Raw genomic sequence first — 16,362 nt, 5'->3', positions numbered from 1 at the left:
ATTTGCCAAGCCACCTTGTGCAATATTAAAATGATGGGTTTGTGCATAACAGAAATCTGCTCATAAAGAAGGCTTATTCTCTGCTTATTCTGCTACATTTCTGTATTTTAGGTGGTGCGAACTTGGTGTCATGTGGAGGTGCTGGCTATGTTAGGTTTTGGAGTACTGTGAAGAACAAGCTCATAGGAGAGTTTGAAGCTCATGGTGGAGTTGGGTCTATAATCATGACCATTGATAAAATGTGTCAGTACCTCATAACAGGGGACCTGATTGGATATGTGAAAATATGGAATATACAGGTACAAAGAGAGTATGTGATTCTTTCTTTGGGTTTGTCCTGTTGCCAGTTTGGTTCAGTAAATGAAAATCAATTGGGTTGTGCCTCTTTTCTGGAAAAGGATAAAGGTGGGATAAAAGTCCAGGGTTCGACTGAAGTCTGAAGAATCTTGATTGACTTGAGAGGAACCTGGATCATACTCCTAATAAAAAAGCCTTTCTATCAGATGTCCCTCTTTTTCTTAAAAGCCCACACAAAGGAATCCATGGGAAGGAAACCCTGCGCTGACTTACTCCATTATTTCTTCTGCAAGGAAATTGTTTCTGCTACACGCAGCATTTCAGTAGTTCTGTTTAATAATATTGCTTTAAAAAAAAAATGCCCCCAAGCCTCTATATAAAAACTGACATTTCTTTTTCACCAGGACTACTGTCTTAGTCCCAGTGAGAGCAAGGTAACAGAGCCACCTCTCCTGATCAGATCATTTCAGCCGCACAACGACCGTGTTACCTATCTGGAGACCTGCGAGCGAAATGGTTGTCTGCTCATCCTCACTTCCTCTGCAGACTGCAGCGTTGCTCTTAGTGATATCTCTGGTACAACAATAGGAATATTTGGGCAGGTATTCATACCTCTTACCTACAATTATGCTTAGAGTAGGTTGCTTGATATCCAGGAAGATTTCTTAATGAACTGCTTCATTTCTGGGCTTTTATGACAGCTTCTGTATTGTCAGAGCAATCTGCTGAAGAGCTTGCCTTTTCTTTGAATTGTTCTTGCCTTTTCTGTACAAACCAGAAATATTGTGAATTGCTCTTTTACCTAGAGTTTGGTGCTTCTGCTTCAATTCTTGGTGGGGAATATGAGGTGGAAACAAAAAATACGAGTATGGTTTCAGTTCCAGTCAAGTTTTGAGTAGAGAGTTGGTTCGCTATTTTTTGTTGTTGTGATTCTTCGTTTCCATTCTTGAAGCCTTGCTCAACCCCAGTAAATCACAGCTGTATCATGATGACGTGTGTGAAGAAGTATAGCTGGAGTGTTATAGAAATCACAGTTGATCTAATAATAAAATGCAGAAGGCTTTAAATCATGAATTCTTTCTCTCTCTCAAACATTAAAAGGTTCCAAGCATCTGTTCAGAGTTTTGGTAGAACAGTTGCATTAAAAAGTAGACTTTTTTTCTTTTGCAGAAAGCTTTGACTTTTTGAAATTAGTTTCTGTTCCAAATTAGAATAAAAAATAAAAAAAATAGTTTTGTGAAAAGGAAAAATCTGGTATTTCTCACCAAAAAATCAAAATGGAAAATGGACATTTTTAAGAGACATAATTTGACACATACAAGTGAAATAATTTGATTTTTCCCATTCATAACATTGAGAAACTTAATCAAATAATTAATTTTTCCTTTAGGGAATTTCTTGGTGTAGAGCATCACATTCTCAGATGGAATTTTTTTTGTTAAAAAAAATTGTCAGTAGATCAAATGGTTAAACTTCCCTTCGCTCCCCCCAAAAAGTGCTTAAGTGTAGTGCCTAGTATAATAAGACCCTAACTTTGTTAGCAGCAACTAGAAATTACTGACATGTGCTAACGAATATATAAGTGGGTCTGTTTGAAAAATTGAATTCTCAACTGTGCATGGAACTTATGAAAACTAAGAGCTGTCTTAAAAACTAATATTTGGGGGCACTTTCATATGAAATAATTGACATCTACTCTTTTTCATATTTGTGTTACTAGAAAACAGGAAGAAATGCAGTACTGTAACAATGTTTGGGTGCCGGCTAAGGGTAGGGATGCTGGAAAGGAGCTAGGGGCTGGCTCATCCTGCCACCCCCTGTATCTCTTTCCCCTGGCACCCTGCAACTTCTTTGCAATGGATCCAGCCCAGCAGTAGGGAGGACAGAGTGGTGGTGGTGTCATATGCTGCAGGGGGAGCAGCTGGAGGTACATTGCTATAGGGGAGAGACACCACTTCCTTTTTCTCCTTTTCTTGCTGTCAAAAAAGCAGTGTTTTTTGGGCCACACAACATGCATGTCAGTGGCCAAAAAAAGAAGGTGACACACCTCCCCCCTGCATCAGCGAACCTCTGGTTGCTGCTCTGCTCTTCCACACCACCCAAACCTGAGCTGGAGCCCAAGCAGGAAAGGTGCAGGATGTGGGAGAGTGGGTGGGGGATGGGGTGGGCAGTACTGGCCACTTCCACTTCTGAAGAAGTGTAACAAAAACCATTTGAATAATTTTTCAATCCTCCACGTTCACTACTTTTAGGAAGAGCACTGGCAAATTGAAAATACTCCTATTGTCCTCAAAGATGAGAGAAAACAAGAAGAAAGCATGAGTCAAATGGAAAAGGATGAAGTTGAAAAGGAAAAAACAGCCTCTGTTCTTGAGGAAGAGTCTCTTCCCAGTTTTGTGGAGGCAGCTGTGCTTTTCTTGCATGATAAAGAGGAATCAGTTTGCATGTAAGTCATTTAGCAAAAGGTGGGCGTGCACGGGTGCGCAATAGTGATTTGTTCAATGTCTGGTTTTATTCCAAATCAAGAAGAAAAGCTGCAACATTTCATGTGCTAGAAATTCCACATTGGAATTTTTCTGAATTGCTCAAATGTTTTGTTTTGACACTTCTGTTTCAGAAATCATTTCTGAAATTCACCTAAATTGGAATGGTTTGCTTTTCATAGATTCATAGATGTTAGGGTCGGAAGGGACCTCAATAGATCATCGAGTCCAACCCCCTGCATAGGCAGGAAAGAGTTCTGGGTCTAGATGACCCCAGCTAGATGCTTATCTAACCTCCTCTTGAAGACCCCCAGGGTAGGGGAGAGCACCACCTCCCTTGGGAGCCCGTTCCAGACCCTGGCCACTCGAACTGTGAAGAAGTTCTTCCTAATGTCCAGTCTAAATCTGCTCTCTGCTAGCTTACGGCCATTATTTCTTGTAACCCCTAGGGGCGCCTTGGTGAATAAAACCTCACCAATTCCCTTCTGTGCCCCCGTGATGAACTTATAGGCAGCCACAAGGTCGCCTCTCAACCTTCTCTTGCGGAGGCTGAAGAGGTCCAGGTGCCCCAGTCTCTCCTCATAGGACTGGGCCTGCAAGCCCTTAACCGTACGAGTGGCCCTTCTCTGGACCCTCTCCAGGTTATCCACATCTCTCTTGAAGTGTGGCGCCAAAATTGCACACAGTATTCCAACTGCGATCTGACCAGCGCCCGATAGGGGGGAAGTATCACCTCCTTGGATCTGTTCGTCATGCATCTCCTGATGCACAATAAAGTGCCATTAGCTTTTCTGATGACTTTGTCACACTGCCGACTCATGTTCATCTTGGAGTCCACTAGGACTCCAAGATCCCTTTCTGCTTCCGTTCCACCCAGCAGGTCTTTTCCTAGGCAGTAGGTGTACTGGACATTTTTCCTCCCTAGGTGCAGCACTTTGCATTTCTCCTTGTTGAACTGCATTCTGTTGTTTTCTGCCCATTTGTCCAACCTGTCCAGGTCTGCTTGTAGTTGTCCCCTGCCCTCCGGTATGTCCACTTCTCCCCACAGTATTGTGTCATCTGCAAACTTGGACAGACTATACTTCATTCCCTTGTCCAAGTCACTGATGAAGACATTGAAGAGTATTGGTCCTAGGACCGAGCCCTGCGGGACCCCACTGCCCACACCCTTCCAGGTCGATACCGACCCATCCACTACGACTCTCTAGGTGCGACCCTCCAGCCAATTCGCCACCCACCGGACTGTGTAGTCATCCAAGTCACAGCCTCTTAACTTGTTCACCAGTATGGGGTGGGATACCGTATCGAAGGCCTTCCTGAAGTCTGAGTAAACGACATCAACCCCTACTCCTGCGTCCAGGTGTTTTGTAACCTGGTCATAAAAAGAGACTAGATTAGTCAGGCATGATCTGCCTGCCACGAACCCATGCTGGTTTCCCCTCAGCATAATTTGGCCTGCTGGGCTCTTGCAAATGTGAGCCTTGATAATTTTTTCAAAGACTTTGCCAAGGATGGAGGTGAGACTGACTGGCCTATAGTTGCCTGGGTCCTCCTTCCTCCCCTTCTTGAAAATGGGGACCACATTGGCCCTTTTCCAGTCCTCCGGGACCTGGCCCGTGCGCCATGAGCTTTGTTGACCTGAAAGAAAATCAGAAGTTTTAATAAAGTTGAAACTTTCTGGTTTTTTTTCCCCAAAGCTCTCGCATTATGCCTTCCTTACTTTTCTCCTTTTACAAGTTTGAAAACCCAAGCACTGAATTGCCCAAGATAAAAGAGAATAGGCAGGTGGTTTAGCTAGGAATAGAACTCAGGTCTCTTGAGAGTCCAGAGCTCTGTGCTAGGCTTCACTGCATCTCCTTTGAATAACGCCTAGAATGGAACATGTTTGCTAAGCATTTTGAACTATGTCATAGAGACTTCTTAATATACTGTGCGCTGCCTTAGTAATATATTTTTAGACTACACTTTTTTCCAATTGTAACAATAATAACATAGCAGTTTACTACATATCCTTGTGAGTACTCATACTTCTTCTGGATGAAGAAATATTTATGCGTATCTCTGTGTTTCAAGATGAGAGAAAGTACAACATGCGTCTAAATGTTTAAATCTTTAATGACCTTTTGTAACATGAGCTACTTAAGGTGTGGAAGCAGCAAAATTCAGCTATATGCAAGTACTTCCTAGCTTTAAATTTCCTGAATAGAAGACCCTGACACATTTATATTATTAAAAGGTTTTTAATGATCTCCTGTTAGAATGCAATTCCAGATACCTTGAACAAAGTATGAGCAAAATGGATTAAAATTAAAAGCATTTTTATGGCAGATAGGGTTATTTTTTTATGTAGAACATAGTGCATGCTCGGAAAGAGTAAAGAACAAGTGATGAGTGTTTATTTTAATGAATGTCATCTTCAAATATAGAGGATCTGACTCTAATCTTGGAGCATTTCCATTGAATTCAGTGCAATAGCTCTTCCTTTACTTTGCTGGAAGTAAAATCTGAATTGGAGCCAGTATCTGTAGGTTTATAATACTCTTATAGGAAATGAAAAAAAATGCTCCAGAGAAAGTAAATCATCAAAAGTGTGTGACTTCAGTATAACGGAGAGCACATATCTTACTTTAATCATGACCACAATCCTTCCCAGCAAAAACCCTGGGCTGAGGAAGATTGCAGATTCTGCAAATTTTCTGAGGCATTGTAATTTTCAAGTCTATGCACAACTGTTAGAAATGGATGTTTGGATAGCAGCCAGGTCATCCTTCCACCCTGAAGCAGAACAGGTGGCTTAGAAGACTTCTTTTCTGGGAAAGCTGCTATTTTAAAGTGCTTGAAGATACATAGGTGGAATTGTTCTAACTCTAATATACCTACTCCAGTATGTGAAAAAGGGTGCTGGCTTTTGTGTTGTCTTGAAAATACTGCCCTAGAATGTAGTCTCATGAGCAATTGCATCTTCTGCCAAGGGCAGATGCATCAGAAGTGGGTGTTCTTACTCATAATTACTAGGATGTATTGACATGATTCCAAAGCGCTGAAGGGGGCACATGATATGAGTATCTCTTTTATAGCACATTCTCTTTTTTACAAAGGCTACAAGGCTGTGGACTAGGTACGAATTATTTATGTTCTGCGCAATGAATGTTTCTTCCAAAGCTGAAAGTGAGGCTAGATGAAGAGAAGTCATCACAAGTAGAGCTGGTCTGAAAAATTCCAACAAAAAAATTTTCATTGACGGGTGTTGAATTGGAAAAATCAAACTTGACAGCAATGATTTGATTGTACTGAAGTTCTCGTGGAACTCCCCCCGCCAAGCAGATTTTGGCAGTTTGCCTGGTTTTAATACCTACCTGCTTGCCCAGGTCCTTGGCAGACTGTTGTGGAGCATAGGTTTCCAAACTTCCCTAGGCCTGGGGGTCCTAACCCATTTGTGGAGAATTTGAGGGGATTGTTATGAATAATGGAAAAATAATGCTGAAAATTTGAAAACCTATAACTCCTTCATGAATTAAATTGTTAAATCCTTCATCCAACCCTAATCAGAAGTTAAAGGGATAGATCTCTATTAATCTGGACTTAGTGGACTCTTGCTGAATCCACTTCTCTAAGTGAAAGGGAACTCTTGGCTCACTTACTACAGAAAAGGGGATTTGTTGCTAAACATCCAGCTCATACCTGAGCAACGAATGAGCCATCTTACATGTGACTTGCAAAATGACCCTTGGACTGATCCAAAGCCCACTGAAGCCATTCAGATCAGGCAGTATGTGGCTTCAAATGGCCTTGTAGCATGTGCTTGCTGAAACAAAAGCCTTGCAGACCTTGCACATGTTCTGTCACTTTATCATATTGCAGTCAATGGACATGTCTTACAGGTGTGACCCTCTGAATGCATGACAATTTGGCAGGCAAAAGGCAACAATAGAGACTGTAGGAAGAGATGCAACAGATTCCTGTCACTTGGTGTTTGCATTTAATTTTTGTACAAAAAAATCACTTCTATCCTTCTAGGACCAGCCCATGGGAAAATACAATATTGGGTAAAAAATACAAAGAAAGCAATATACAGAAAGGAAAGAAACACAAGCTTTTTCATGTGAAGAACATGGGGAACTCAACTGGTAAGCAACTCTTTTCACATAATCTTAGTAGTTATGCTACTTTTTTGTAAGTGCAGAATTTTACTGCTTTTTCCTGGTGGGCAAGCCTGATCAGAACCAAACAGAAATAAGAGCTTTCCTGGTGAAAGTTATTTCTATTAAGTTGGAAGTACTGGATTAAGTACTCTATTAAATTGGAAGTAGCTGGAAGTTATTTTATTAGAAATTTATCTAATCTCTTTCTTGGACCGCTTTATAATGGATATAACAACACAGAAACACAGTCCACTGTTGAAAGGTCCCACTACCATATCTTATAGTTGAAAGGCAATGAAGCCTTACTCCCCTCAGGAGGGGTCTTTCTCTTTCCATTTCTTTCTCCTGTTTATTTTTTACAAATGTTCATACTTTCAAGTGTACGGGAACTGATTTAAAAAAAACAAACCCATTCATGGTTATCATGAATGCAAAACCCATATTACTACCTGCAGGCATTGGCATGCAACAATTTGGTGACCTCCTCTATAGAGGAGACATGCATGTCCAGTTTGCAATGCTAAGCACTTTGTGGCCCATTTGGTTAGTGAGCCAGTACACCCACATTTTTGCAGGTGCAATTAAGTATCCTCATTTTCAAATATAGCTCAGAAAATGTGAAGGTTGGGGTGCAATTGTTTTGCTTGAGAATTACTAAAGAAACTGAGTTTTAAAATTTGTAATATAGATTCCCCTTGTTCTCGCTGTTAAAACTAATAAACTGAAAAACTACACCATGAATTACCTTCAGATACCTGGCCCATTTCCTTTGCTTCTACTTAAACCTTTTAAGAGAAAAGGTTTTTAACTTTATTTTTTATGAAGGCTTCTATCTGTAGTAGATAAAGAATAAAAAAGCTTGGAAAATGCTTGTAAAAAAATTCACTTCCAAGTGGAAATTGTTTATAAATCCTCAGGGAAGAATGGAAAATTCGTTAGCTTTCTCCAGCTTTACATAAAAAAAGGTAAGATTAATCCCATACAGCTGTTTGTAGAAGTTGCTGAACATTTCTTGTCTGTGAACATTAAAGTTTGCCCTTTAACTAGAGAAATATGAAGATTAGATCAGAAAAAGCTAACTTAATTTGGAAATGCAATTGAATTGCTACGTGGAATTAATTCCAGTTTTTCAATAATCCTGCTGTTTTCAAGGCACATTTAGGTCATTAAATATTGGAACACTTGAGGAGGTTGTTGAAATGAACAGGCCTGACTTTGTCCTAAACCCTAACAAATACTTTGGTGAAAAGACAGAGGAGAGATGCTCTGGAAGTGTGATGCTTCCTACCCTGTCAGAAAGTAAGTAGACCTTCATTATATTCTCATTACTCGAACTCTCAGTACAGAAAGGCAAAAATAAAGGTCACTAGCTTTTACCATCTGTGCTAAAATGAGATGAAGGCAATAGAGAACTCCAAGATTTATTGCTTAGTTGCTGATCTGGGGTTTCAACGAAAGTAGCAGAACATATAATCCTATTTGAACAACTTCTTATTTTGTTAGGGTATGATCCACAGCCCACTGGATTTAGAGGCAAGGACAAGTTTTCTTTACTTAGGTCTTGGATCAGGCCTCAAATATTCAATGACATGATTATCCATTTCTGCATCTGTTCTTGGTGGAGAAGAGCACAAATCTTATTTTTAATGGATTTTGAAAAACCCACCAGAGAGAGGGAGACTTGAAGTAATAGAAATTTTCGGCTAATATGTTTGCCTTCCTATAACGTAGGATGCTTCTTAGAGGATGCTGAGAAGTCTCTCTCTCTGCCTTTCAGAGAAGCTTTCATGGGGCATGTTGGTTTCTTCCCCCTGAAACACAGGCAGACGAGAAGGTGACAGCTGGGGCAGAAGGCTGTGTAGGCAAGCGGCAAGTGTGATGAGTAACGCTATCTCTGGCGTCACCCCATCCAAGAAGCAACAGCATGACAATTTTTTGTCAGCTTTTACCAGACCCGGGTTTGAACGTGCAGATGGCTGGCAATAATGGAAACAGTCATAAAAACAAAAAAATTCAATGAAACAAAGAGGGAAATGTTTGGAAGATAAGTAATAAAGAAGCTAGAAAAACAATTAGTGCTCATTACTGAGCACCCTCAGGCCATAACATTGTGCTTTCCACATTACTACAAAACAAATACAAAATGGATTCTCAGCAAACTATCTAATAAAATAGATATGGGTTGGCAAGGCAGCTTGACAAGTTCTATTTCATGACTACCTCCCACTCCAAAGCCTCATATTTTCTCTCTACCCACTGTGACACTTCTCCTGAAGGCTCCTTAAGATCTTCTACTGCTTCTCCCTTTTGCCCGTTCTTCAGAAAATCGGATGTCAAAAACATCACTCTTAACTATGGTATTCCAGCCTTTAGGGTCATTGTTGTGCCATTGTGATATTTAATTGATAGACAGTAGCTATATTATCTAGTGATTTAGATATCAGTAATATGTGACCCAATGTGAGAAACCGTCAGAGACGGGTGAAACAGGTAGGATGGATCAGTTGTGAAGTATATGGAAAGCATTACATAAGGGGAAGAGACCCATGTGAACTGGACCCCAGACAGCTGATTCAGTAAGGTGAAATGCTGGCATGTTATGACTAAAAAGGCAACCTTTAAAATTAAAGATCTTGAAGTTGGATTAACTGCCATGGTACCTTTCATTTATTAGTCAGGTGCTTTTTTCTTTACAGACCATTTTCTCTCTATTTTTCTTTATGAGCAATTGAGGTATTACATACTAAAGTTACATTTATATGAATGATTCCAGTGTATTTAATAATTAAACTGCAACTCATGACACTTCTACAAAAGAAGCAGGTTTTACCCATCTGTATTTACAAGTTCTACTGCCCAAAATAAAATTCAAAGAGAAATAAAGAGGGTGGTGTGATATTTAATGACAAGTATTGAGTTGTATGTTCAGAATGTATTGAAATTAGTGCTGAAATTCAAAAAATGTGGCAGAGTAAATCTAAGTTATATTACAAACTGGGAACTGCATCCCTTTAAACGCTGCTCTGGGAAAATAATTTGATCTTTAATATAGACTTCATCAGGTTAGTCGAGTTTGTCAGTTAATAGCTATGGACCATCACTGGCAGTCATAAGAAAGTGAGAATTTTCTGCAAAGGTTAGCAGATTTGTCAGCACGTGCCTGACATCAAACACAAAAGTAGTCACAGTGGAGTTTGTGAAGGGTAGATCTGTGCCCTGACACCACCGAGCCTGTGAAGAGTCCAGCTTAAGTTAGTGGGCATGCAATACTGCTTGGGATATTCTGCACTGCAGTCATAGCTGTAGAGCTTGGAGATATCCAAGCTGCTTTAAATGAATGAGTTTGATCACCGGGTATTGGTAAGCAGTCTGCTCACAGCAGTGCAGAGCTCAGCAGAGAAGCATCCTCAAGTTGAGGTAACGTCAACTTGAGCTGCTGATATTTAGCACCTCTGAAAATCCTGCCCTGAATTTTTGAGTCAGGTGCTTCCTTACCTCCTAGTCCTCACAAAAGGATGCAGGTTATTGCCTCAGTACCTATGAGCAGTGCAGTTGTTCTGCAGCAGCTGAGGTTATGTTTCTTTGGTGAACGGTCATTTGGGAAGAGTGCTCGGTCTCTATGCAGCTGATACAAAGGTTGCTAAAGGCAACCTTTAAACATATAGCTGAGGAGGTTGTAGGAAGTAAGCCACGTCCACGATCACTCTGGTCCACATGCTGTGCCTGGCTGCCTGGATAGCAATCGGTGAAGGTATAGATAGCCAGTGAAGTGAACACGTGTTTTCGCCTCCTTTCTTCTATAGACATAGCGCCTCTGCTACACAGAAGAGAAGGTTTCAGGCCTTAGGGAAACGGCTCAATGATTGTTGCCTGAAGTCTCACATGTCAGCTTGGGTGAGACTGATGTGCATGTGACTTTCCCATGAGGGGGCAGAACATGGCCTTTAATCAGAGTTTTTAGTGATCCCTGAAGATCAGGCTGCTATGGGCACAAATACAAGACTGCAGGATACACTTGCTCAGCCATGCAGGCAATCAACCAGCAGTTTTAAATCTCTTGTTTCAACACAGGGTAATTTGATTTAGCTTTTTATGATCCCTTAACAGTGGCAAAGAGATTAAAATAAATTAAAACAACACAGTTATAAAATTAAAACAGTCTCTTTTCCTTTCAAGTACTGGCCACGTATCTTCAGAGAGAGAGAGAGAGCGGCATTTTGAGCTCTCGATCCTGGATTGAGCTCTGTTACAAGCAGACCATGTAGCCACAGGACAGATGGTTATTGTAGGATATGGGCCTACATTTTTAATGAACAGATGAAACCAAGAGGGAAGTCAGAAGCATAAACTAATTACCAGGAAGGCAAATTTCTCTTAGCAGATCTCGAAGCAAAAAGTCAATATTACTGCCTCTTACCATGGTTAATTTTCTTTCTCTTCTAACAGCTTGTTTTTTTAACAGTGTTTCATACTAAATATTTGACTGATTTTGCTCTGGGTTTCATTCCTGTCTTATAGCATTGAAAGCAGTATTTGATGAGAAGAGCCTGTTCCCCAAGGAAATTCTGGAGCGTGAACAAAAAGCAAGGCAACTGAATAAACAAATATGCAGTGGAGGCAAGATAAAAACACATAAAAAGCAAACCAAGTTAAAAGAAAAATAATTCTTCCCTTCATTTTAAAAGAAGGTCAGTACGAAGGATGCTTATTCCCACTGACATCAATCAGACCACTTGCATGCTTTGTCCGTGGGAGCAGCCTCTTGGCGAAAATGGTCCAGAAGCCACAGAGCACTCCATCTTTAAAGAGTTGTTAAGATTTAACATAGGATTAGTCCTACGTGGGTGAAAGTTTCACCATGGCTGTCTTTGCTTGCAGCCTTTCAAAAGTTCATCTTAAAAGGCAAGTCACAGTTCAGGGAAACTGACCTAAACATACGTCCTTGCTGAGCCTTCATAGAGGAGCCGTTTTTCAAAACCGTCAGCATGTTATTTATGGCATGCTTCTTCCTTTGAAGCTCAAAGAATCTGACTTTTTAGAAAAGTTAGAGTAACATGGAAAGGTGTTTAAACTTCTCCCACAGTGTGTCTATTATGTTCCTAGCATATGTCTAAGGTAGTGGATGCTTAACCTTTTGGCCCCACAGACCAAAGGAGTGGCGCAGGATCAGGCCCACATGCCTGGATCTGGACCGTGCTGCCCTCACCCAGTCCCTCGTGTCAGGATCAGGGCCCCAGGACTCCATGCTGTCTCTGCCCAGCTCTGCATAAGGGGATTGGGGCTCTGGGACCCCATGCTGCTTGTGTTGGACTCCATACACTGGGGTACGGTGTTGCTTCTGCCTGACCCTGTTTGTGGGGATTGGGCTCTGGGATCTCACACTACTTCCAGCTGGCCTCGCATGCAGGGATTGTGCTCTGAGGCCCTACATTATCCCTGCCTGGCCTGTATATAGGGATTTAGCTCCAGGGCTCTGTACCACCTCTACCCAGCCCTATGTGCCAGGATTGGGGTCTGGGGACCCCCTTCGTTACCTTATCTGGACTCTATGTGCTGACATCAGCTCTTCCTGGCCTTGCCTATGGGATCAGGCTCTGGAGCTTATGCTGCCTCCACTCAGCCCCACATACCTGGATCAGGCCCTGTGCTGCTCTGTGCACCAAATCTAGTGTGCATGGCTATGGCCCACAGGATCCCCCATGGGTCAGTGGGGAATCTTGTTGGCTGGATGACAAGAGACCAGGGGTGGATATGGCCCATGGGCCGGGGTTGAGTACCCCAGATTTAAGGTACTACCAAGTTTTCTGTTGGCATGCATTTGGGATGACTTGCAGGAATCCCAATGGGCCCATCTCACTCATGCCTCTCTATTACATATCCACCATGATTCAGACAAAATAAGAATTATACTTTTGCTTAACATTTCAACCGGTTTTCATTCATGCACACAGAGTTGTATACAGCTAGTAGCCCTCAGTCAGGATTGTTGACCCATTGCACTCAGTGGTCCTTGCTTCAGACCTAGGATGAAGAGCAATTTATCCCTGTTTTTTCCTCCAGAAGTGGGTACATCCCAATTCTGAGATGGTTTACACTCTACTTCTCACTCTATTTGGAATTACAAATACTTCAAATATCTTTCCATGACCCAAATTCATAAGATTTTAAGTTTAATCTCTGCACCAGTGACTTGGTTAAAATTTGGAAAAGCAGCTAAATGTTTAGGTTTTTTTAATATGAGGCATTTTAAGGCACATCCATCAGTTTTATCACACCATAGAAACTAAAGCCTTGATCCTTCTCCCATTGGGAGGTTTGCTGTTCACTAGACTGAGTCAGCTGTACAAGCCAAAATGTAAGAATGGGGAAGATATTGGTCATCCTCTTCAACCACTGGCAAAACTACTCCTCCAGAGTCTAGTTGAGTGATTTTTCCTGATTGCTCTTAAATTAGGCAAGGAATGGATGTAAGGAAATTGTTCTGTAAATTAATAGAATTTTTGCATATATAGAACTTCAGGTTATCCTGATACAAAATGTCCTTGAAAACTCTACTTGTACTAAACAAGGTTTCAAGTTGAAGTGCATTTTTTATTAAGATCATCTTAGTATTTTAGCTCATCTTCAAGTTTACCTCAAACAGGACAAAATCCTGTATTGTGAATAATTTTGCATAAATACATTTTCAAGACTCATCTTGAAAGATTTCTGTCCTGTTGATTTTGGTAGGAGTGTTTGTATGTATAAGGAAGGAGGGAAGGAGGAAAGGAAGGAAGTTAAAAGTGCAAAAGTATTTGCAGAGTCAATACCCTTATATTTTCTTCTATCTTATAAATTTATAAGATAGAAAAAATCATGGTAAGATATTGTAAACAAAATACTCTTCTGTGAGATGACTGCAATGTCATTTGTGTATAGTCACATCCTAATGTAAATAAGTTATGTATTCATGCATTTCATTAACTGTCTTATTTTCAGAGCTATTTTTTACCATCTTGGTGGGATAGAAATTAATATCGGTGGAGAACTGTATGAAATAAACCAAACATAGGACTGGATAACAACCAAACCACGGACCTGAATTTGAAGAATACATTTTCAAAATATTTGTTATAGTCAGAAGAACTCTGTTACCTTGTTTCTGATTGTTTGTTACCTTTATTTTGTACTGAAAGTTTGCATATTTTCTTCTGCAGAAACCCAGTTTATATTGAAAAATCACAATGTGCTGTACAAAGGCTTACCTAGTGTTATTACAAGTATGACTACTGAAGCTATTCCCTGACATTACCCTTATGTTGTTTATAGCCAAGCTTTGTAAATGCATATGGTACTTCACAAATATGACCAGCCATGAGACTCATTATTATTATTATGTCAACACCTAAGGTGGACAGGAAACTCCATCTCATAGGGGCCAGGCCCTTGCTGCTGCAGACCTTGAAATACTAGGTATGTATAGTAGGTGCTCACTATATGCCTGTACTTTCAACACCTCTCTGACAAGCTTTCAAGGAAGCTTTAAAGGATCCAGAGCACTGCCTATCAGTTGTGGGTGGATGCTCATGAGGGTATGTGAGGAAGAAAGTATGGAGGTGATGGCCTGATAAGCTGACAGGAGGCTGGACAAGATTGGGAGCACTGGTAAGGGAGAGGGTGTTCTCCCTTTCAATTGTATAGAGTTGAGTAATGGGAAGTAGCTTCAGTTTGATCTCAGTTACACTTTAATTTCAAACCCACATTGCCTCAAGAACAGACCCGTTTTTACAAATTGACCTGCCACAGAAATGCTCTTTCTTGCCTCTCAGAAATGGAAACAATTGCTGCATTCCCACCTGAGGCTCAGAATTATACAGGTCTGAGATACAAATGGGCAATGTTTAGTGCTGCGCTAGTGACAGGTTTAAAGTTTGATATTTCTCAGTCCTTCAGGGCTTGAAATGAAAGCTTTATATTCTTGGAGAGAGATTCCTGGATTTCTAGTGAGATGAACAACACTTGCCCCTAGTGCTGGCAGAACACAAAATATTGAACTTTCAACTAATGTCACTTTTATCTACAAAAAAGCTGTTTTTGCCATTTTTCAGAAGCATCAGAATGTTATTTATGGCATGCCTCTTCCTCTGAAGCTCAAGGAACCTGACTTTTTAGAAATGCTAGGTTATTTGGAAAGGTGTTTAAACTTCCTAAAATAGCATGTCTGTAATGTCCATTGCATATGTCTAAGGTGTGTTGGAGTTAAGTGCTACCAAATTTTGTATTGGCATGCATTAGGGATGACTTGAAGGAGTTACAAAGCACCCATCTCACACTCATACAGATTAAAGCCTCTCTAAGCATGCTGTTATGTATGTACCATGATTTAATAGCATATCACTGTATTATAGTAGAGTGTTTGTTTTTAGGTTAAAATTTGTGCTGTCCTTTATATAGCCATGTATGTGAAGGTAAAGTACTTTCCCCTACTCATAGGCAGACAAGGTTCTTTGGGTAAATGTGATCTCTTTTACTAGACTAACTAAATAATTAGAAAAAAATGTTCTTTGCAAACTTCTGGGCACAAACATCCTTCTTCAGGCATAGGGAGGGTCTGATGGCATTTTGTGTTCTCCTGGGTGGAATAGAAGCCAATATGCAAAATTCCGGTCAGTGAAAATGCAAATGCATGGCAGTGAGGATCAGAGGCCATGGGAGACAATAGGTGTGAGACAGGTAGGTTGGTGTGGGGGGAGGAGGGAATGTTGACCTGGTGATATAATGTAGCTGGTAAAATGTAGAGAGGTTATCTGGGGTTATTGGATGGCAGGTAGGTTATAACGTACCATAAATCCAACGTATGTATTTAGTTCATGATTTTTTTGTATCCAGAAGATTTATGAAATGAAGTTCATAGGCTCATCCACGAAAGGTGTTTTGTAAATTCTCTTTGAGGATTAGGACTGAGAGATTGGAGAGAGAGTGGTTGTCATGTGAGAAGTGTGCACCCACAGGTAATTGGATATTTTTGTCTTTGATAGATTTTCAACGTGCGTCCATTCTGGTATGCAGTTGTTGTATGTTTTCTCCTACATATTTTCCATCAAGGCATTTAGTGCACTGGATGACATGTATTACATTTCTGGGGATTCAGGTGTAAGAACTGGTGATGGTTATATTGTGGGGTATAATTATTGTGGGAGTAGTGGAGCTGTATTGGCAGATTTTACATTTCTTGTCCTAGCATGGTCTAGATCCATTTGGTGTGCTTTGGGCCATAGGGAGATTGTTTCTGGTGATGAGGTTGGCATGCCCTATGTAAGAACTAGTAAAATGGCAATTTCATGCATGGGGGGAATTATTCCTGCTAAGTCATTGTGCTGGGGGAATGATGTGCCTGAAAGGGAGTGGACAAAGAGGTCTGGGATAGGGGGTGACCAGGTTTCATGCTCCTCTATGATGGC

At 40.8% G+C, this 16,362-nt stretch overlaps 1 protein-coding gene across 1 annotated transcript in view; it reads left to right on the top strand.

Moving 5' to 3' along the window:
- WDR49 (WD repeat domain 49) overlaps positions 1–14,264 on the top strand; it is a 77,759-nt gene extending 63,495 nt beyond the window's left edge. Inside the window, exons 14-20 of the mRNA XM_014602761.2 lie at positions 112–299; positions 702–899; positions 2,550–2,743; positions 6,798–6,907; positions 8,075–8,221; positions 11,441–11,610; positions 13,901–14,264. Of these exons, the coding sequence (XP_014458247.1) occupies positions 112–299; positions 702–899; positions 2,550–2,743; positions 6,798–6,907; positions 8,075–8,221; positions 11,441–11,586 (983 nt within the window). The 3' untranslated portion in view covers positions 11,587–11,610; positions 13,901–14,264. The remainder of the gene's footprint in view (positions 1–111; positions 300–701; positions 900–2,549; positions 2,744–6,797; positions 6,908–8,074; positions 8,222–11,440; positions 11,611–13,900) is intronic.
- The last annotated feature ends 2,098 nt before the right edge of the window (positions 14,265–16,362 follow it).

This window comes from Alligator mississippiensis, chromosome 7 (assembly GCF_030867095.1).
Source record: "Alligator mississippiensis isolate rAllMis1 chromosome 7, rAllMis1, whole genome shotgun sequence".
In the NCBI taxonomy this organism is placed as follows: domain Eukaryota; kingdom Metazoa; phylum Chordata; order Crocodylia; family Alligatoridae; genus Alligator; species Alligator mississippiensis.
Note: the sequence above shows the minus strand (reverse complement) of the source record. Positions and strands in the feature narration are given on the sequence as shown.